This window comes from Molothrus ater, chromosome Z (genome assembly GCF_012460135.2).
Source record: "Molothrus ater isolate BHLD 08-10-18 breed brown headed cowbird chromosome Z, BPBGC_Mater_1.1, whole genome shotgun sequence".
Classification (NCBI taxonomy): domain Eukaryota; kingdom Metazoa; phylum Chordata; class Aves; order Passeriformes; family Icteridae; genus Molothrus; species Molothrus ater.
Genome location: NC_050511.2, coordinates 69,627,014 through 69,647,775, shown reverse-complemented (window position 1 = coordinate 69,647,775; position 20,762 = coordinate 69,627,014). Strand labels below are relative to the sequence as shown.

The 20,762-nt window shown below is 57.2% G+C and overlaps 3 protein-coding genes across 3 annotated transcripts; 2 read left to right on the top strand and 1 right to left on the bottom strand.

Moving 5' to 3' along the window:
• Positions 1 to 88: 88 nt before the first annotated feature.
• On the top strand, positions 89 to 9,066 carry POLR1E (RNA polymerase I subunit E). The gene is made up of 12 exons (XM_036403952.1): positions 89 to 213; positions 297 to 400; positions 1,619 to 1,695; positions 2,677 to 2,762; positions 3,369 to 3,424; positions 4,513 to 4,657; positions 5,931 to 6,038; positions 6,386 to 6,482; positions 6,659 to 6,792; positions 7,500 to 7,581; positions 7,693 to 7,824; positions 8,716 to 9,066. The coding sequence occupies exons 1-12, from the start codon at positions 153 to 155 to the stop codon at positions 8,873 to 8,875; spliced, it is 1,242 nt and encodes a 413-aa protein (XP_036259845.1). The 5' UTR covers positions 89 to 152; the 3' UTR covers positions 8,876 to 9,066.
• A 4,912-nt stretch (positions 9,067 to 13,978) lies between these two features.
• On the top strand, positions 13,979 to 16,077 carry EMC4 (ER membrane protein complex subunit 4). Its single transcript, XM_036403183.2, has 5 exons — positions 13,979 to 14,068; positions 14,151 to 14,250; positions 14,630 to 14,783; positions 15,611 to 15,771; positions 15,998 to 16,077. The coding sequence occupies exons 1-5, from the start codon at positions 13,992 to 13,994 to the stop codon at positions 16,031 to 16,033; spliced, it is 528 nt and encodes a 175-aa protein (XP_036259076.1). The 5' UTR covers positions 13,979 to 13,991; the 3' UTR covers positions 16,034 to 16,077.
• A 3,505-nt stretch (positions 16,078 to 19,582) lies between these two features.
• Positions 19,583 to 20,431, bottom strand: TOMM5 (translocase of outer mitochondrial membrane 5). The gene is made up of 2 exons (XM_036403292.2): positions 20,235 to 20,431; positions 19,583 to 19,925 (listed from the first exon to the last, which is right to left on the bottom strand). The coding sequence occupies exons 1-2, from the start codon at positions 20,353 to 20,355 to the stop codon at positions 19,891 to 19,893; spliced, it is 156 nt and encodes a 51-aa protein (XP_036259185.1). The 5' UTR covers positions 20,356 to 20,431; the 3' UTR covers positions 19,583 to 19,890.
• Between the last annotated feature and the right edge of the window lie 331 nt (positions 20,432 to 20,762).

The following is a 20,762-nucleotide window of genomic DNA, read 5'->3' as shown; positions in this document are numbered from 1 at the left end:
TTACTCCTACGCCGCGGCAGAGTCTCGTCTGGGCCAATCGGGGCTGAGCTTATTGTCACGACAGGAGGCGGCGGCGGAAGAGGCGGAGGAGCGGGGCCGGGACCGGGAGTGGCATCGGAACCGCGCCGCGCATCCCGACACACCGCCTCGCCATGGCCGCCGCCACCTGGCGCTACCGCGGGGACCCCGAGGGCGAGCGGCCGGCGGCGCTCGGTGAGCGGGAGCGGGCCGGGGGCTCGGGGCGGGTCACGGGGCACCGCGGCCGGCCCCGGAGCTCACGGGTTCCTGTCCCGCAGTGCGGTTCGCCAACGGCAGGCTGGAGCGGCCTGAGTCGCTGCGCTTCACCGTGTACCGGAACCGGGACTCGGCGCACCCGCGGAAGAGGCACCGCCGGATCCTGGTGAGGCCGCGGGGGCTCCGGGACGCCGGGCACAGAAACGTTCGGGCACAGTGATAGTTGTACACCCTAAGGCAGTAGCCGGATAACGGCCGCGACGGGGTAAAAGTGATAAATGTCATTAATTACTCCCGTGCGCTTCAGGGCCGGTGCAGACGGGGAGCGGGGCCGGGTCCGGCCCAGGGAGCTCCCGACTGCGATCCCACCGAGCAGCTCCTGCTGCGGAGGGCCGTGGCCCTGGCTTCCCTCCCGTTGGGGTGAGAAATTCCTCCCGGAGAGGGTGGGCAGGCCCTGGCACAGGGTGCCCACCGTGGATCCCTGGCAGTGCCCAAGGCCACGCTGGACACGGGGACAGTGGAAGGTGTCCCTGCCATGGCAGGGCTCGCACTGGGTGGGCTCTGAGCGTTCTAATGACCCAGACCAGTGTGGGAGTGTGCGGATCTCTGCCGAGCTCTGCAGCAGACCTTGTGAAACAATCCGAGTTTGGCCCAGCGTGTTGCACTGGGATGTGTCCCTGGGCTCCAGAGGAATGTCCCTGGACTGGCTGAGGGACACTGCAGGGGCAGCTGGCAGAGCAGGGACACGCTGAACTCTGGGGAGCTGCTGCCCAGCTCCTGGGGGGCACCTGGTAATGGAATCCAGTGTGTTCTGCCCTGACTGGGAAATCTCCTCCTAAGGAGTCTTTGTTCAGCTCAAGTGCAGCCCAAGCGGGGTCTCTCAGTGAGGAGGGAGCTGAGCTGCAATCAGAAGGTGCTTTCTGATGCTGCTTTAATCTTTACATCCACTCAAAGAATAAATGAGTTTTCAGCCCAGATCCTTGGGAAACTCAATGCAGCAGGGCAGAGAAACCACCACATTGTCATGATGCATTGAGGGTACCTTGAGGTGCCTGGGGCACTCCTGTCAGGACTGGCTCTGCCTTTGCAGCTGCTGAATTCAGGCACTTGCCAATTCTGGACCTTGAATGAATCCTTGGAAAACACATTTTAAACTGAAATATTGGGGTGGGCCCTGCAGGACACTCTGCAGGTTTGCTGTGCTGATCCCTCTGCCTGGCACTGCAGAGCTCAGGCAGCTCCAGGGAGTTTCCCCCAGCCCTTTCCAGGATCTCTCCTGCTTCCCCTCAGCCTTTTCCAGGATCTCTCTGCTTCCCATCAGCCCTTTCCAGGATCTCTCCTGGTTTCCCCCAGCCCTTCCCAAGGATCTCTCCTGCTTTCCCAGGTCTCGGAGACGGAGCGGCTCTGCTACGTGGGGCACAACTTTGGCAGCCAGGTCATGAAGTGCAACTCCCTGTGCAGGTATGGGGCAGGGGAGGAGCACAGGGCCTGCTCACACACAGAGTTCCCTTTTCCCTCTCCCCTTTTCCCTCTCCCCTTTTTCCTTTCCCTTCCCTTCATCTCAGGGCTCCCTCCCTGGGGCTCAGGGATTGGGGCAGGAAGCTCTGGCTGTTGTTGCACACCTGGTGGAAGCTGTGCTGTGTAAATCAGACCAGTTTGAAAACCTGTCTGGGGTGAGGATATGGAGCAGTGCAGCAGCAGGATGGAGCTGTGTTACTGAGGAGTTGGGCTGGAGGAGCTGCCTTTATCAGCAGCTGAAGGGTCAATGCTGTGGGGCCCTTCCAGCTGAGATGTTCTGCACAAGGACCTCGCTTCCCTCCTGCAGAGCCTCTCAAAAATGCCCACACCAGCCTCTGTGCTGCCTGAGCACTGACCCAGCAGAGGTGGATCCTCAGATGGAGCAGTGTCCATCTGTCCATCTGCAGTGAGATGCTGCAGCTGAAAAAGGAGCACCGAGGGTTTGTTTCTGCTCAGGTTTGGAGAGATAAATGCAGTTTAACAAATGTGTGTGGTGCAGCTGTGAATTCAGTGTTGTTTGTGGGCAGAGTTAGGTGCTCCTGCCTCTGAACATTGGTGAACAGGTCATTCTGTGGGCTGAAGTGCTGCTTGCCTGCACCTCTGGAGATCCTGAGCTCTGGGAGGAAATTTGGACATTTGGCTGTTGTTCAAGCTATGGCCATCAAGTCCTGGCATAACAAAAAAAGGCAAAAGAAAATAGCAGAACCCTGGCACCTACACTTTACCCAATTCAGTTGTTTCCAGACTTCTGCATTTACTCAGAGCATCAAGTCCTTCTGTTTTTATATGTCCACATGCCTTGGAGATAGCCTGGTTTATCACAGTGCTGAAGGCAGGAGAGCTGCTGGGGTGTGAGAAGACCTTGTAATTTAGATAATTTCCACTGCTCTGCCTCTCACTAATCACTGCCCCTGTTCTCCCCAGGTACTTTGTTGGAGTGCTGGACAAGAGCTCTGGGCAGATGGACGTCTACAATGCTGAAATATTCAACATGCAGCCCCTGCTCTCAGGTGGGGGTGCTGGCAGTCACAGCTGCTGGGCTGCTCTTGTTTCCTGGCAGGGAGCAAGGGCAAATCCTTCACTTGAGCGTGCCAGGAGAGGGGAGCACAGGCTGGGCGTTGGGGTGGGAGTCACCCACAAGGTGTCACTGCTCAGGTGCAGCCTTGTCTGGGTGTGTTCTGCTGAGGGAGGCCTGGCACTCATCAGGAATTGGATCCCTGAATAACAAAAAAAAAAAAACAAAAAAAAAAAAAAAAAACCAAAGAAACCCAAAAACAAACCCAAAACAAACAAACAAAAACCCACCCAAAAAAACCCCACCCAGGTTTTATCCAGCAGGACTGTTTTTTGCCATTGAACCCAGGATAAGAAGCCAAAAGATCACATCTTTTGGTAGCTGATTTTTACCCTGTGCAGCAGGACGTGGGTTTGGCCATAGTCCATGAATTGGACTTTGTAGAAAAAGCCTTTTTTGTTGTAGGTTCTCATGTTTGGTGTGTCCTTTGAGTAGCCAGGTCACACGGAGGAGGTCCTGTGCCAGTCTGTCATCACAGGGCTGAAGGCACTCCCCTGCTGGCTGCTCCTGCCCAAGCACAGTGACTCTTGCTCTTTTGCAGATAACGTGATGCCTGACGACACCAAGGACTACCAGACCAAATCCTACAGGGAGAAGGTAAAGCTGGGAGCTGTGCCATGTCCTGCTGTGGCTGACAGGGACAGGTGCTTGCCTTGGCCTGGGAGGTTTGGTGTCCTGCAGGGCAAACCTGTGCAGGCCCAGCGTTCCCCCCGTGCCCAGGAGGCAGCACAGGCATGGCCTTGGGGTGTTTTTGGGGTCCCCTGTGGCAGGAAGGAAAAATGAATCTGACTCCATGTTCTTAGAAGGCTAATTTATTATGATATGATATTGTATGATATTGAAACAATATTGTTATATTATTACATTATTATTATATTATTATATTTTATTGTATCATTATATCATATCATATTATATTTATATGATATCTTATAATGTAATATAAATATGATATTATATGATATTGATATGATATTCATACAATATGATATGATATTATAGTATTATAATATTATTATATCATATTATAATGTTATTATATCATTATTATAACTTATTATTATATTTATATTATATCATATAATGAAATATAAATATGATATTTTATGGCATTATATGATATGACATTGATATGATATTGATTCGATATGATATGATACTAAATAATAAAGAAAAGATACAGAATGCTTAACAAGATAATAATGAAAAACTCGTGGCTCTCCAGAGTCCAACACAGCTGGCTGTGATTGGCCATTAACTGAAAACAATTCAGCAGAATCCAATGAAACAATCACCAGTTGGATAAACAATCTCCAACCACATTCCAAAGCAGCAAACGCAGGAGAAGCAAATCAGATAAAATTGTTTTCATTTTCTCTGAGGCTTCTCAGCTTCCCAGCAGAAGAAATCCTGGTGAAGGGATTTTTCAGAAAATGCGGCAGTGACATTGCCTGGCTCAGGAGTGTTCTCCTGATTATCCTGGGTTCCTGATTTTCCTGGTTACTTTGGGCTGGCCCCCACCCCAGTGACCTCCTGCCCTCGCAGCCCTGCACATCCCGCGCCTGCGGGCTTTGCCTCGTGAGGAGTTTAAAGCTCTCCTGGAGGCCGTGTGTGTGTAAGGAGCAGCAGGGTTGGTGTTCCCCGGGGTGCTCAGGGTGCTGCAGAGTGTGCTCTGCCCCGTGCAGATGGATCTGTGCATCGAGGCCTTCGGGACCAGCAAGCAGAAGCGCGCCCTGAGCTCCCGCCGCATGAACGCCGTGGGCAGCGACATCGTGAGCACGGCTGTGACCAAGGCAGCTGCCAACGTCATCGATGCCAAGGGAGTGACAGGTGAGGGGGCTCTGCCTCGGGCTGTAAGCAGCACAGCCTGAAGTGCCTTGTGCTGTCTGTCCATGCCAAGTGTGGCAGGAAGAAGAGGGCTTTTCTTTAAGTGATGAGGAAGTAGCTGGTTCAGCAGCTGGGATGGGTACATGGAGAGGAACCGCTGCTTTCTGGTGCTGCTGGGCTTGGTGTTGGTGTTAGCTGAGTGAGGAAAGGTCCCTGTGACATCAGTGTCCCTCCTGCCTGCTTTGGAAGCTCCTGTGCGGTATGGGTTCACTGGCAGAAAGGCAATGCCTTTAGCTGGTCTGAGCTCTGTGGCATGGCTGTTGAAAAGGCACCTTCTTACCTCAGGGTGGTGCAGCCTTGGGACACAGCACAGCGCAATGTGGTGTCACCATCCCTGGGGGCTTCCAGGCTGTGGCAGAAGGGAGCTGGGGCTGCCCTGGCTGTGGGCAGGAGGGCAGACAAGACCCCTCCAGAGCAGTTCTGGGATCCTAGGAGTGTCCCTGGCACAAACAGGAGAGGTGTCTGTTGGCTGTAGACCCCACCACTTTTCGTCCCTTTTGTTCCAGGGTGGATATTGACTGTGCTCTCAGAGCTGCTCTGTGCCAAGTGGGTGTCCACTGCAACACAGGTGCCAAAACTGTGTCCTGCCCACATCTTGGTACCCTCCTTTCCTAGATGTTTCTCTAGTCCGGAGAGGCCTTTCTAAATTTTTATGACAGAAGGTGTGACCGTGTTCACAGGGGTCTTAGGATGAGGGAAGAGACGAGGATCTGACTCCATGTTTCAGAAGGCTGATTTATTATTTTATGATATATATTACATTAAAACTGTACTGAAAGAATAGAAGAAAGGATTTCATCAGAAAGCTAGCTAAGAATAGAAAAAGAAGGAATGATAACAAAGGCTTGTGTCTCGGACTCTCTGTCCAAGCCAGCTGACTGTGATTGGCCATTAATTAGAAAAAACCAGCATGAGCCCAATCTCAGATCCCCCTGTTGCATTCCACAGCAGCAGATAACCATTGGTTACATTTTGTTCCTGAGGCCCCTCAGCTTCTCAAGAGGAAAAATCCTAAGGAAAGGATTTTTCATAAAAGATGTCTGTGACAAGAAGGTTCTTGATAGAAGTTGTAAATGTCTGAAACTCCAGTTGTGACTAAAGTAGTGTTGACCCGTTGGATTAAACTTGCTTCTAAAGGAAGGATTTGGGTTGTGCTGCTGTTCTTTGCATTTTGGTTATCACGACCCAAGCGCTCCTGTGCCGGTTCCCTCCCCAGGGCTGATGCAGGATGTGGCCCAGGATGATGTGCAGAACATCTCTGCCTTCCTCCCACCGTGCCACGAGGATGCTGAGCGGCCAGAGCACGTCTACAGGTTTGAGGACAGTATCTTTTCTGTGCACTGTGGCTTCAGTCTCCACGGAGCCATCTGGTGTGCTGGGGGCAAGCTGAGCCCTTGCCCCTCACAGGCCAAGGGCTGGGAGCGAGTGAGGTGATGCTGCCCTGGGGTTTTGGGGCTGCAGGTGCCGTGTCCTGCCCATTCCTGTGGAGAGCAGGATGCTCTGCCTCTGCTGGGAGCATTCCACGGGGAGTGTTGGTGGGCTCTGCTTGTGCCACAGCCTGTTGGAGGCTCCATCCCCTTGCCCTGCCCACGTCTCCTCAGTTGAGTGTGACAGAGCTGCCCTGCTGGGAGGGCGAGGCCAGGCTTGTTGTTGTCCTTAAGCTCCTGCCAGTCCTGTCTGCTGCCGAGTACGAGGCGCTGCGGGTGCCAGCAGCCGCCCTGGCCAGCATCACTGCAGAGGAGATGGCCAAGAGGGCAGAGGAGAGGAGGTAAGGGCACTGCAGGGGCTGAGGGGCACTGGGCTGCTGCTGCCCGTGCCACGGCTCAGGGCAGAGGGAGGATGTGGGATCCGGGCGTAGCAGAGCAGCCCCTGCCTCGGGGAATGTGGGGGACACCTGTGTGCACAGCAGCAAGGGCAGCTGAGCTCCCCCTCTCTTTCCTGCAGCCTCTGCTCCTTTGTTTTGGAGGAGCTGAAGTTCCTGCCCACTGATGAGAAGAGCAGGGACCACAAAGCCAGATGCCTCTGGTTCCTGGACACCCTCATCAAGTTCAGCCAGCAGAAAGTGATCAAGAAGAAGCGTAAGAGAGTTTTCAGCTCATAAACACATGTTTTTGGGAATGTCTTCGTCATCCTTTGCCTGCCAGCTGAGTGTGTGGATCATACCCCTGCCATGCTCAGGGTCCTGCTTTTGAAACAGCACCACACAAAACATTTTGGCTGAGATTTTCCAGACTTGCCATCCTCCTTAGAACTTGTGTGTCTTTGTCAGTCCTCGGCAGGGCTGAGGGAGGAGGAAGAGGCAAGCCTGGCTTTAAGTATCTTCCTGTGTTGCTGTGACACAGCTGTCACCCAGGACTTGTCTAAGGAGAATGTGGGAATGACCAGACTTGGTGATAGCAGGGACTTGTTGGTGTGGTCTCAGCTTTAACAGTGTTTTGTGGCAAAAGAAATAATGCATAGGTGTGTGTGCATTTTAGATTGTACAGAATGGAACTGGGAGGCTGCTTTTACTAAGAAAATAAAAGCTGTAGGGATTCTCTCAGGCCTGAAGCATTAAGAGACCTAGAAATGAACACTGAGAGGTATGTTTTAGGTTTGTTGTGTTCCTGGGAAGAGGCACTAAGTGCTGGGATTGCTGGGGTTGGACTCGGTGATCACAGCGGGTCACACACATTCTGCTGTTCCATGCTAAGTGTCAGGATGATACACGTGCTGCTGTGCTGGTGGGCAGTGCAAGGTAGAGAGTGTGCTCCTCATTCCACTGCAAAGCCCCTTTCTGCCCTAGATCCAATGGGTCCTGAATGCCCTCACATCATCAGCAAGAAGCTCATGAAGAATTTCACCTCGCTGACCTACAACAATGGCAGGTAAGGGATGGTGTGTGGGGCTCGAGGCACAGGCATGGCAGAGCTCAGCTTGAGGGGCCACAGACACACCTTACACTCCACATCTCATGAGTTCTCCCTCTTGCCACACAGCATCCAGAATTTAATCTCTGCATCCATGAAGGCCAAAATCACCGCCTATGTCATTGCCCTGGCTCTGCACATCAACAACTTCCAGACGGATCTCACCGTGCTGCAGAACGACCTGAAGCTCTCAGAGAGCAGGTGAGTCTCCTGTTCTTCACACCTGCCAGGATCCTTCTGCAGAGGGAGCCTGGGAGAGCCCTGGAGTGTCTCTGGACCTGGGGAGGGCTTTAATTTCCCTTGGGGGGGCAAGGATAGGCAGTAGTCTGCGGGTGCAGGACCTGCATTTCCCTGGCAGCTGCAGCTCTGCTCCAGCTGTGCTCCTGTCCCTGGCCCTGCAGAGTCCATTGGATCAGGCTTTCTGGCCAAAACTTCACTTATTACTGGGTCTTACCAAAGCCCTTGGGCACTGCTTGGTTTTCAAGCTTCCTCATCGGTTTTGATGCCACCACTTATTTTGCCCACAGTTATCCTCTATTCTTTGATCAGAAGTGGTGGATTTAGTGGCTTTAAGAGCAATCTGCTGTCGGTTTCCATCCATTTTCCCTTTTTCTTTCTGGGACTAAGCTTTTCCAGGAGTCCACGTTGGCTTTGGCAGTGGATGCTGGGTTTGGGTGGTGCTGCCCTGCAGCTGGGAGCATGGGGCCTGTTGGGGAAGCAGGGAGGAGGCTGGGACCTGCTGGGAAAGCAGCAGTGCCTGTCCCAGGAGGGCTCTGCGTCGCAGCCCTGGTGCTGCAGCTGCTGCCTCCGGGGCATCCCTGTGCACAGAGACACCTCGAGGCCCTCCGTGGGGTCAGGCACAGGGGCTCAGCCCCCCAATGGCATTTCTCCTGTGGGGTCCCTGTGGGGCTCAGCCCCCCGATGGCATTTCTCCTGTGGGGTCCCTGCAGGCTCAGCCCCACTGATGGCATTTCTCCTGTGGGGTCCCTGCAGGCTCAGCCCCCCAATGGCATTTCTCCTGTGGGGCTCAGCCCCCAATGGCATTTCTCCTGTGGGGCTGAGCCCCCCAATGGCATTTCCCCTGCTTTCCAGGATCCTGGACATCGCCAAGGCCCTGCGGCTCAGGGTGTCCAAGGCCAAGGGGGTGCCAGGGCTGGAGAATGAGCAGAACCACAAGCTGGGCACCCTGTCCCTGCCCCTGCCCACGCAGAAGGCACCAGAGGGACAGCGCAAGCGCAAGAAAATGAGCTGAGCAGCCCAGGAGCTCTGGGGGGACACAGCCCCTCCTTCAGAATGTCATGGGGATGCCTTCATCTGCTGGGCTGGGGTCTAGCATCAGCCCTCACCCAGCTGAAACCCAAGCTGAGGGTTTCACCTCAGAAAAATGCTGCTTTTTTTCTATTTATATAGAAAAAGCTATAATAAAACCTTTTTTTTCTAGTTTGTCAGTGTGGGTGTGAAATGGAGGTTGTGCTGGAGCACAAGGGAACAGTTTGAGGTGGCAGGTTCTGGTTCATGGCCCCTCCCAGGTTCAAGGTCAGAAGTAGGGAGACCCAAGAGTGTGACTTACATACACCTTTTCGTTTCTCTGGAGTGCCAGTGTAATCCTGTGTTCAAAACCTGTAAAGGTGTTCACAGGTTTTGTCACTTTTCCTATCCTGGCTATTTTCCTGGGGGAAGGGAGAGTTCTGTGATTTGGAGCTGGTCTCACCTTCATGGAGAGCAGTGAATATGGGCCCACAGCTGTGGCTTCCCAGCCCCTTGGAGAGATCCTTTAGTCTGGTTCCTCTGAATCCTCACTGCTGTGGTCAGCCTCACGGGAGCTGATGACTGAGTAAGGCTCTGGGAGTTGGGAGGGCTCGTGAGGAACAGGATCACCACCACACTGGTGCGTGTGAAACAAGAGCATGGAATGTCACAGGACATCATCTCTCTGACATCACACAGTAATTTGGGTTTGTTATGTCCTCGTGGGATGTGTGTATCTCCTGGCACACCTCAAAGAGCCACTTCTCACCCCTCATTAGCAGTGGCACAAACACCCTGTGTTCGTTGCTGCTGGGGGAGTTGCAGGCTCCAAGGAATCATCGACAGGGCTGGTGGAGGCTGGAAGGGGCTTCTGCAGGTCTCTGTGTCCAGTCCCTCTCCCTGCTCAGCACGGGCCCACCCTGCCCAGCTGTGTCCAGGTGACTTTGGAGTGCCTCTGCTTACAGGAACTCCACAAATTCACAGTGAAGCAGTTTCCAGATGTTCAGAGGGCGCCTCCTTTGACCCTGTGTGCTTCTGGCCTCTGGCCTGTCCCCGGCCACCTTCCCTGCAGCTGCCCTTCTCCCCTGAGGAGAATGTGGGAATGACTAGACCTGGCCATAGTAGGGACTTGTGGTCTCAGCTTTAGCAGTGTGTTGTGGCAAAAGAAATAGATGCATAGGTGTGTGTAGACCCCATAGAATTGGCTAAGGCTCCGTGGAGGGCTGAGACTTAACAGTAGGGATTGCTGAGTCATGATGGGACAGCAAAATAAGCTCCTGTCTTCTGCCTCTCGCCCCATAGCTTATCTCTGTAACCCCATAGGTCACTTTCCCCTAACCCCTACTATTGGGCAAGTTTGGATCCCTCTGTACCCTATAAAAAGGGGCTGTTTTAGCCCATTCGACAGAAGAAGAGCCATCGCTGGAACCCTTCACAGACCCCTCAATAAAACCATTGCTGTGGAACCACCAGGACTATTTCTCCTTCTCCTCTCTCTGCTTTTCCCTCTAGCCCACAGGTGCCTTAGCAAGCAAAGAGCTGGAATCCTAGGAGAGCTGATAATCACTAAAGAGTTGAAATCCACTAAGCTTGCTTAAGGTAGCCAGGGCTATGAGTGGCCTGGGTATTCAGGCACTGTGTCCCCAGGAGGGACTGAGCTATCCGGACAGGACTGCCTTGCTCGGGGCAAAGCCTGCTCTGGGGCAGGGGACCATAGGTCTGTGTGCATTATAGCCATGGAGAAGGTGCCCCTGGGCCTTCCAGGCTGAGTGTCCCTGGTTCCCTCACTGTCCCTCGCAGCAGTGATGCCCCAGCCCCTTCAGCGTCCTCCTGGGCTGCCCAGTGTGTGTGTGCCTGGAAGTGAGAGCCCAGAGCTGGACACGGCTCCCCAGGCTGAGCAGGGAGGAGATGAGCTCAGTTCCAACTCTGCTGGCTGGCGGCTGGACAGACACACAGACCGTGTCCGTCCCTGACCCTCCCAGCACAAACAGGGACTCGCTGCCAAAGCAGCTGCAACATGAGCAGCTCCCAGTGCTGCAGCTCCAGGATGGGGGGCTTCTCCAGCCCGGGGCAGCCAGGCGTGCTGGGGGTCCTGGCAGAGCACATTCCCTGTACTGCTGCCTTTTTCCCTATCCTGGAAATGAAACTTGGCACAATTTAAGCAACGAGGTAATATAAAAGGTTTTTTTTTTCATTTGGAGGCTTTCAGGGGCAGTTATGGAAAGATGTCCACAAAATCCCACTCATGTAGGATGAGTACAGTTTGTCTTAAGTTCAGCAAATCAGCATAATTGACAAAAAAAGGACCAAGTGGTGCACAACTGGTGATGGAATTCCCCACCCCCAGGTCCAGCCCCTTCTCTGGAGCTCTCCCTTGGCACTGGCTGCACTTTGTCCATGAAATCTATCTCCAAGAGCTGCTCTCAACCTTGGGAGCCAGGAAAGAGCCAAGAAAGCACAGGGGCTCTGTCCCCCTGGGGCTTGAGCTCTGGAATTTTTCTTTTTCCCTAGGGCAAGGCCATGGAAAATTACTGGGAAATCTAGTCACTAATACAATAGGCTACGGAGCTACAAAGATATGTGTGAAGAATACAGAGAACATAGAAAAAAGGCAAAATCCAAAATGGCATCACTATGTGTCGGGATCTGTAGCTGCTCACAGTGACCCCAAGATGTGTTAGAAAGTCTCTTTTCCCAGCCTGGCACTCAAAGAAGCAGTCAGAGCTCTTCATTTCTCAGTCTCAAGGTTGTTTATTGTTCCTTATTTCTCCTGTCCTGCCCAGGTCTGCTCAGCAGGACAGTCAGAGGCACTCTGCCTGCCCCAGGGCAGGGTTATCTTTTTATACTAAAAACTACCTGTGCAATATTTACAGTTACTTCCCAATACCTGTCACCTGTGTTAGACACTGAGCTTCTACTCTAAACCAACCCAAAAGTGCCAACATCACCCAGGAGATGGAGGCCAAGAAGAAGAAGGAGAAAGGCTGGACATGCCCAGATCCCTCCATCTTGCCCCCTGAACCCCCATACCAAAAACCCCAAAATCTACTTTTTCACCTCGTGATAACTTCACTATTATTCTATCTAAACTGTTATCGCCTGCTGATCTTCCTCTAAGGTTGGTAACTTGCCCCAGGGGTCACAATCAATCCCACAGGGGCATCCTGGGCTCTGTGCCAGGGTCTCTGAGCCCCCTGGCAGGGTCTGGGCTGCTCAGGACAGACAGAGGGATGTCCTGGGTGCTGACAACTATGGACCTGCTTGCTTGTAGATTACCCCAGCCGCTGCCTCAGGGGGAGGAGGGAGACAGCAGCAGCTGCTTTCGCAGCAGTGTTTGCAGTGAGGTGCTGCTGCAGTTGGTGTGGCAGGGCCCCATCCCTGAGCTGTGAGCGCATTCCCTGCACGGCTCTGGAGAGAGGAGCTCGGGGAGGCCGGTGAGCACCCTTCAGCCTGGGTCAGAGAGGGCTCAGAAGGTGCTGCCGTGCCCTGGGCAGCCCCCACGCAGCTGCTGCGGGACCCCCGGGCCCCTCCCGGTGTCGGCGAGGCCGTGCTGGGGCTGCCCAGAGCCTGCGGCTCACCAGAGCAGGGAGCGAGGGGAAGGAGGGCAATGGTATATGTGGAAAACGCCAATCACTTGTTCTTAAAATTTTAATAGTTTAATAGTAATAAAATGGTTATCAAAATAGTAATACAATTAGAGTAATAATAATTTGGACAATTTGGATTAGGATAATATGAGACAATAAAAACAAAGAGTTATGGACAGTCTGGGTACCTTTTCTGGGCAAAATAAGCCTGAAAAAAGGCCCACATTAACAGAGGATTAACCCTTAAAACAACAGCCTGTTGCACATTCATACACCTCATCCATGGTGCATCAATTCCATTCAAAGACAGGATTCTGTCTGGGCAGTGTCAGCTGCTTCCTCTGAATGCTGACAGCTCTTCAGGGCTGAGTGAGGCAGGAAGAAGTTCATTTCTTCTGATAATGGAGCAATAAATTCCATTTCTCTGAAAGATTCAGGTGTCCTGTGGCTGCCATCTCAGTGCCAGTCCTTTCTTTAGGAAAAGTATCTTACATAGCAAAGTTTCTATTTTAACATTATGTTATAACCTACAACTATATTTAACACACTATTTAAGAGAATTAATACAGCATAACTTTCTAACACAACACAAATAATATTCACTTGAATATTTGCCAAAAGCCAATCACAAAATAGCATTTTTCACAGAAGCCAGCCGAGCTCACTGGAGATCACGGCTCCCCCAGGATAAACCTGCGGGGAGCGCGGGGCAGAAACGAGACACGGGGGCAGAACGGGGCGGGGGGGCTCTGTGTGTGTGTGTCTGTCTGTCTGTGTATGTCTGTGTGTGTCTGTCTCTGTCTGTGTATGTATGTCTGTGTGTGTGTGTTTGTCTGTCTGTGTCTGTCTGTGTGTGGAGAAGGGGCTGTGTGTGTCTGTCTGTGTGTGTCAGGAAGGGGCTGTCTGTCTGTGTGTCTGTCTGTCTGTGCGTGGGGAAGGGGCCATGTCTGTCTGTGTGCCTCTGTGTGTGTGTGCGTCTGTATCTGTCTCTCAGTCTGTGTGAGGAAGGGGCTGTCTGTGTGTCTGTCTGTGTCTGTATCTGTCTGTCTGTGTCTGTGTGTGTCTGTCTATCACTGTCTGTGTGTGTCTGTGTGTGTCTGTGTGTCTGTCTCTGTGTGTCTGTCTGTGTCTGTGTGTGTCTGTGTCTGTGTCTGTCTGTCTGCCTGTCAGTGTCTGTCTGTCCGCGTCAGTCTGTCAGTCTGTGCGTCTGTGTGTGTCAGTGTCTGTCAGTGTCTGTCTGTCCGTGTCAGTCTGTCAGTCTGTGTGTCTGTGTGTGTCAGTGTCTGTCAGTGTCTGTCTGTCCGTGTCAGTCGGTCAGTCTGTGTGTCTGTGTGTGTCAGTGCCTGTCAGTGTCTGTCTGTCCGCGTCAGTCTGTCAGTCTGTGTGTCTGTGTGTGTCTGTGTGTGTCAGTGTCTGTCAGTGTCTGTCTGTCCGTGTCAGTCGGTCAGTCTGTGGCGGGGGGCGTGTCCCTGTCGCGCGGCCGGCGCCCCGTGATGACGTTGCACGCGGCTGTCCCCGTGACGCGGCGCAGCGATGGCGGCGGCGGCGGCGGCGCTGCGGGGCCGGCGCTTCAAGTGGGCCCTGGACCTGGGGGCGGCGCCAGGGGCTCGGTGAGGCCCGGGGGGACACCCGGAACACACCCGGGGGACACCCGGGACCCGAGCGGCCCCTCACCCGCCCCGCTGTCCGCAGGCCCCGCGGAGCCGCCGAGGGCCGCGGCCCGCTCGGCTTCGCTGACCGGCAGCTGGGGGAGGGCGGCGTCCACGAGAGCGACAAGATCCTCATGGAGAAGGTGTGAGGGAGCGAGCGGGGGACGGCCGGCACTCCGCGGGGCTGGAGGGCTGTTCGTGTCCCCACACGGCCCGGGCACCTCTGCGGGAGCGGTCCCTGGCCCGGGTTCCCCGCACTCCCACCCCACCGGGGCAGCCCCCGGCCCGGTCCCCCCGGGTCCCCAGCGGTGCTCCCTGGTCCCCGACACCCCGGGCAGCTCTGGGGGCCGCTCCCTGCCTCAGGCTCCCCGTGGGGGTGGTCCTTGCCCCGCGTCCCTCCCCCAGCCCCGGGCACGAGTGACGGGCGCTCCCTGCCCCGGGATCCCCCAAATGCCGAGTCCCCACACCCTCCCTGGGTCCCCAAATACCGCGTCCCCATGCCCCTGTCCCCTGTGGTTGCAGCGCTGCTGGGACGTGGCTCTGGCGCCGCTGAAGCAGATCCCCATGAACCTGTTCATCATGTACATGGCCGGCAACACCATCTCCATCTTCCCGGCCATGATGGTCTGCATGATGGGCTGGCGCCCGCTGCAGGCACTCATGTCCCTGTCTGCCAGTGAGTGCAGCCCGCGTGTGGGGACAGCCCCACGGGGACAGCCCCGGGTGTCCCTGCAGAGCCCTGGGTGTCCCCACAGCCCTCTGAATGTGCCACAGCCCCCTGGGTGTCCCCACAGCCCCTTGGGTGTCCCTCAGTCCCCTGGCTGTCCCCATAGTCCCTAGATGTCCCACAGTGGCCCCACAGTTCCCCTGGGTGTCCCCAGAGTCCCCTGGGTGCCCCCACAGCCCCCTGGGTGTCCCCTCAGCCCCCTGGGTGTCCCCACAGCCCCTGGGTATCCCCACAGTCCCCTGGGTGTCCCTGAGCCCCCTGGGTGTCCCCTCAATCCCCTGGGTGTCCCCGCAGTCCCCTGGGTGTACCCACAGTCCCCTGGGTGTCCCCACAGCCCCCTGGGTGTCCCCACACTCCCCAGATGTCCCACAGTGGCCCCACAGTCCCCTGGGTGTCCCTGAGCCCCCTGGGTGTCCCCTCACCCCCCTGGGTGTCCCCACAGCCCCCTGGGTGTCCCACAGCCCCCTGGGTGTCCCCGCAGTCCCCTGGGTGTCCCCACAGCCCCCTGGGTGTCCCCACAGCCCCTGGGTGTCCCCGCAGTCCCCTGGGTGTCCCCACAGCCCCCTGGGTGTCCCCGCAGTCCCCTGGGTGTCCCCGCAGTCCCCTGGGTGTCCCCTCAGCCCCATGGACAGACAGACAGATGTCTCCCACAGTCATCCCCCCACCGTTCCCCTGTGCCCAGCAGTTCCCCAGTGACGCTGCCCACCCCCCTGCCCCCATGCCAGCCCCGCAGCCTGGGTGTCACTGAGAGGCACCCCAATCCCCTGTGTCCCCAGCCCTGAAGGCCCTGGAGAGCTCCAGCCGGCGGGCGCTGCAGGGGCTCGTGTTCCTGGTGGGCAATGGGCTGGGGCTGGCACTGGCCCTCTACAAATGCCAGGCCATGGGGCTGCTGCCCACCCGCCCCTCAGACTGGCTGGCCTTTGTCACCCCCCCGCAGGTGAGACGGCTGCTGGGGACACCTGGAGAGTGGGGGGTGATGGCTGGGGACAGCCCAGAGTCAGGGGTGTTGGGCTCAGCCTGCAGGGTCAGGGGTGATGGGGGCAGAGTCGGGGGGTTCTGGGGTCACCCGACTGTGAAGGGTGTTGGGGACACTGCAGAGTCAGGGGTGCTGGGTCAGACCCCAGGGCCCCCCACTGACCCCTTCCTCTCTCCCCTCTTGGCAGCGAATGGAGTTCACTGGGGGGGGCCTGATCTTGTGACCCCCTGCGCCCACCCACCAATAAAGGCAATGGCAGGATGGTGACATCGTTTCTGGGGGGAATTCTGAGTGTTTGGGGACCCAGCCCAAGCAGCACTGGGTTGGGGTGAGCTGAAAAATGTTTATTGGGCTGTTCTGGGAACACTGGGAGAGCACTGGGAGTGCACTGAAACCTGTGCTGGGAGTGCCCTGGGAACCTTGGGACCTGCACTGGGAGCACTGGGATCTCTGGGGCCTGTGCTGGGGCGTGCACGGGAGCTGCTGTCAGAGCCACAGGACCCATACTGGGAACACTGGGAATATACTTGTGGCCCGCTTGGGGAGAGCTGCAGCCTGAGGCTGGCTCTGTGCTGGAAGCACTGGGTTCATACTGGGAACACTGGGGATCTGACTGTAGGTCATGCTGGTGTCACTCTGGGAGCACTGGGGCCATACTGGGACCCTGCCTGAAGAGCTGTGGCTCACTGGCATGTACTGGGAGTGCTGGTGGTGTGTTGGAGGCACTGGGCACACACTGGGACTGTGGCAGCCCTTACTGGGATTGTGCCACAAGACCTGTGGTGCAGGCCAGTGCTGTACTGGGAGCACTGGGCCTGCACTGGGATGGTGCTGGGTGTGCCCACACTGCTGGTTTCTGCCACATCTCACCATTTTACTGTGGTAGTTTCCCCATTTTGACTGTTTTTCTCACCACTTATTGCCATTTGTGCCCTGTTTTTGCCCTTTTCTCTTGTTCTTTCATACTTTTGTCCCCACTTCTGCAGTAATTTCTTCCACTGTTGCTCCCAGTAGAGCCCAGACCTCTGCTTTCCAGTACGGACCAGTGCCTCCCAGTTCAGCCTTGTGCCTTCTGCAGGCCTTGGAGTGTGATCCATGACTCCAGGATGGTCCAGAGCCCAGTCCCAGTACATCCCACCAGCTCCCAGTGTTCCCAGTGGCACCACAGCTGCACTGGGGCAGGGATGGGGCAGGGCCATGCGGTGGGGACAGGATGGTGTCACTCCTCACTCAGCTGAGGGCTGTGCATGTCCCGGGGTGTCACCCCAGTACAGCATTTCCCAATGGCCACAGCTGCCACAGACTCATCCAGGCTGGAAAATCCCACCCAGCCCATCTGTGCCTGATCCCCACCCTGTCCCCAGCCCAGGGCTCTGAGTGCCACCTCCAGGGGACACCTGCAGGGCTGGGCACTCCAAACCCCCTGGGCAGTGCCAAGGCAGTTCCTGAGCCCCCTTTCCATGGGGAAATTCCTGCTGTGCCCACCCTGAGCTGCCCTGGCCCAGCCTGAGGCCGTTCCCTCTGCTCCTGTCCCGGGGTGTGGTGGTACACGTGCTCCTGTCTCTGGTGGCCCTGACGGCACACGTGTCCTCCTGTCCCAGGGGTGTCTCTGGCCAGTGCCCCCCAGTTGTGTCTGAGCACTCGGTGAACTGGTGCTGCTGTGCCCAGTTAGGAGAGAGGCTGGCAGAGCTGGCCTAACTCAGTAATGGGTGGGGCCTGGAATCACTGGAGTGGAGCGTCTCACTCCTTTCCTTGGTTAATGTTTATTGCGCTTTGGATTGTGCCCTTCCATAGTCTAATGATTTCCCTAAATGATCATTGTATTAACCCACCAGGTGCAATCCATTCTTCATCTGGCAGCGTTGTCAGGAGCTGTGCAGAGCCACAGGGTCCCCCTGAACCTCCTTTGCTCCACCTGAGCCCCTTCCCAGCCCCCTCAGTCCCTCCTGGGGCTCCATTCCCTTCCCAGCTCCATTCCCTGGACAGGCTCCATTCCCTTCCCAGCCCCCTCAGTCCCTCCTGGGGCTCCATTCCCTTCCCAGCTCCGTTCCCTGGACAGGCTCCATTCCCTTCCCAGCTCCCTCACTCCCTCCTGGGGCTCCATTCCCTTCCCAGCTCCCTCAGTCCCTCCTGGGGCTCCATTCCCTTCCCAGCTCCATTCCCTGGACACTCTTCAGCCCCTCAGGGCCCTGCCCGAGCTGAGGGGCCTGAGCTGGACCCAGCCCTGGAGATGGAGCCTGGGCAGGGCCAGCACAGGGACAGTCACTGCCCTGTGCTGCTGTCACAGCCCTGGGCCCTCCTGGCCACCTGGAATCATGGCCATGAGCCACTGCTCTGGTCTCTCCTGGCAGCACCCCCTGTCCCTCCAGGGGACACTGCACACCAGTGGCACTGGGAGGGTCTCCTCCCCCTGTGTGCCCCATTCCCTGAGGTTCTGGCAAGGCCATACCGCACCTGCGGCTCAGACACTCCTGCTCATCCTGCACAGCAGCAGGAGTCACAGTGGGTGTGACAGGAATGACACAGCCTGCCCCGGGAGGGGACCCTCAGCAGAGCCACCTGTAAGGCAGGGACACACCAGTGTGGGTGACAGGTGGGAAGAGACACCTGGCTAGTGCTGGAAGATGAGAGAGCTGCACCAAACTGGGATGGCTGGATCATTTCTGGGCACACCAAGGCACAGAAACAGCTGCTCTGAGGGGCACGAGGGCCTGGGCATCCCATGTGGATCTCATGGGGGTCTGGGGCTGTGCTGGACACCAGTGTGTTGTGTGACATCCTTTCACCAAGGTCAGCGTGTGGCACACCACAGCCACCCCAGCCAGACCTCAGAGCCCTGAGCCTGCTGTCAGCACTGTCCCCAGCACCAGCACCTGGCAGGGACATTCCTGGGCCACAACAGAAGGAAATCCCCCCGCCCTGTTCCTCCCTGCAGCCTCCAGGTCAGCTGAGCTCAGGAATGCCCTGGATTTCATTTCCCAGGGGAATCCACAGCCACATGCAGATGGATAACCTGCCTGGATGCAGCAGGCACCTGAGGCTGCAAGCAGGGAGCCTCCAAGGCACAGGGTACTGCTCCCAAATTATCACCCAATTCCCAAAGCTGAGCTGCACTTCCAGGACCCCAAACCTATGAGCCAAGGGCAGATCCTGGCGGCTCCTGGGCCACCAGAGCTGGCACAGCCCCACCCTGCCCCACCTGCAAACACATTTTTGTGTACAGCTGTGGGGTCCTAGTGCATGCAGGTCTCTGGGAGAGCTTCAGGCCTGATCCAGCTCCAGACCCTAAAAAGAGCACAGCTCATGTCAGCCATTGGGCTGTGTGATGGTTTGGGCTGTGCAGCATCCGTGTGCTGGGCAGAGCCTGCGGCAGCTGGGCTGGGCAGGCTGCAGAAGGGAACGCTGCCAGGGATGCCATCAATTCATCCCAACATCTCCAGGGGCTGCCAGAGCACGGGCCGGGCTCTGCTCGGTGCTGCCAGTGCCAGGATGAGCAGCAGTGGCCATCAAATAAAGGGCAGCGAGGTGCAGGGCAGCAGGAGGGAGAACTTGTGTCCATGGAGGGACAGCAGAGCCCTGGAACAGCTGCCCAGGGAGGGCCTGGAGTGTCCCTGGCTGGAGACATCCCAGCCCCAGCTGCACCTTCCTGTGCCCCTGCCCCTCTGCCCTGCCTCCCCTCCCCTCCCGGGGTTCCAGGCAGCAGCCAGGGAACCAGCCCCAGCCAGCTCCATGACTGTAATCAATTATCACAAACACAGCAGGACCAGGGCCGTGGCACAGCTGCTCTCCCGTTTATTTCCATCAGGCTGTTGTTGGGCTGGGTGCAGGGCAGGCTGGGCGTTCACACGGACGGGGGGTGAGCTGGGCAGCCGCAGTGTGGGGTGCACAGGGGCTTTGTTCACGGCACGGCGAGCGCTCCGTCACGGCCGCAGCTCCCCCGCGGGCCCGCCCGCGCTGCCGGCGCCGCGGGCGCTGCCGTCCGGCCCCGCCGAGGGGACACCTTCGGGAGCCATGTGGCGCCGCTTCCGCCGCGGGTGCCCGGGGAGAGCAGCCGCAGGTCCTCCCGCCGGCTCCCAGGGCTCATATACTGTCCAGCTTCTTCAGGATGAACGGAGCTGGGGGAGAAAACATCGCCGAGTCGGGCGCAGTCTGCTGCGGGTTGGTGCAGCAGCTCAGACACCGCGCCCGCCGCCGAGACACCCCCCGGGCGGCCCCGCCACGGCACCGAGCCGCGGCACGTCCCGGGAGCGCGGGGCCGGGACAGCCCCGGAGCTCGGACCGGCACATCCCGGAAACGCGGGGCCGGGACATCCCCGGAGCCCGGACCGGCATATGCGCCCGGGACATTCGCGGGAACGAGGGCTCGGCCTAGCCCCGGAGCCCGGGCCCGGCGCACGCCCGGGCCGCGACAGCCGGTCACTCACTGATCCGCAGCAGTGCGACGTAGATGACGAAGTTGCGGACGGAGGCGAGCACGTCGCGGCGCATCTTGCGGCGCAGCTCCTCGGGGTCCATCTTGGGCCCCAGCCCCTCGATGCGGAACATCCCGGACCGAAGCCCGATCCCGATCCCGACCCTGCCCCGGCGCCGCTGGCTGCCACGCGCGGCGGAAACACGTGACCGGACCCGCCGCGCCTCCCGCAACACCGGCGGCCGCATGCGTGCGCACGGAGCGCGGGGACGCCGCCGGCGCGCGGGGATGGCGCCACTTCCGGTCGGGCGTGAGGGGAGCGGGACGGGGATGGGGACAGAAGGACAGGGACAGAGGGACAGCGACAGGGATGGGGACAAGGGATAGGGGGACAGGGACGGGGACAGAGGGACAAGGAGGAAGACAGGGGACGGAGGGACAGGGACAGAGGGACAGGGAACAGAGGACAGAGACAGGAGCAGAGAGGGGGACCGGGATAGGGACAGGGACAGCCTCAGGGGCAGGGAGTGGGACAAGGAAC

Bases quoted from the DNA above. Each gene is read 5' to 3' on its own strand.
- POLR1E (XM_036403952.1), top strand. From the start codon at position 153: ATGGCCGCCGCCACCTGGCGCTACCGCGGGGACCCCGAGGGCGAGCGG. The intron at 2,763-3,368 runs GTGGGGGTGCTG...GCTCTTTTGCAG, and splicing joins CATGCAGCCCCTGCTCTCAG to ATAACGTGATGCCTGACGAC. The intron at 6,793-7,499 runs GTAAGAGAGTTT...TTTCTGCCCTAG, and splicing joins GAAAGTGATCAAGAAGAAGC to ATCCAATGGGTCCTGAATGC.
- EMC4 (XM_036403183.2), top strand. From the start codon at position 13,992: ATGGCGGCGGCGGCGGCGGCGCTGCGGGGCCGGCGCTTCAAGTGGGCC. The intron at 14,784-15,610 runs GTGAGTGCAGCC...CTGTGTCCCCAG, and splicing joins ACTCATGTCCCTGTCTGCCA to CCCTGAAGGCCCTGGAGAGC. The intron at 15,772-15,997 runs GTGAGACGGCTG...CCCTCTTGGCAG, and splicing joins CCTTTGTCACCCCCCCGCAG to CGAATGGAGTTCACTGGGGG.
- TOMM5 (XM_036403292.2), bottom strand. From the start codon at position 20,355: ATGTTCCGCATCGAGGGGCTGGGGCCCAAGATGGACCCCGAGGAGCTG. The intron at 19,926-20,234 runs GTGAGTGACCGG...TTTCTCCCCCAG, and splicing joins CGTCGCACTGCTGCGGATCA to CTCCGTTCATCCTGAAGAAG.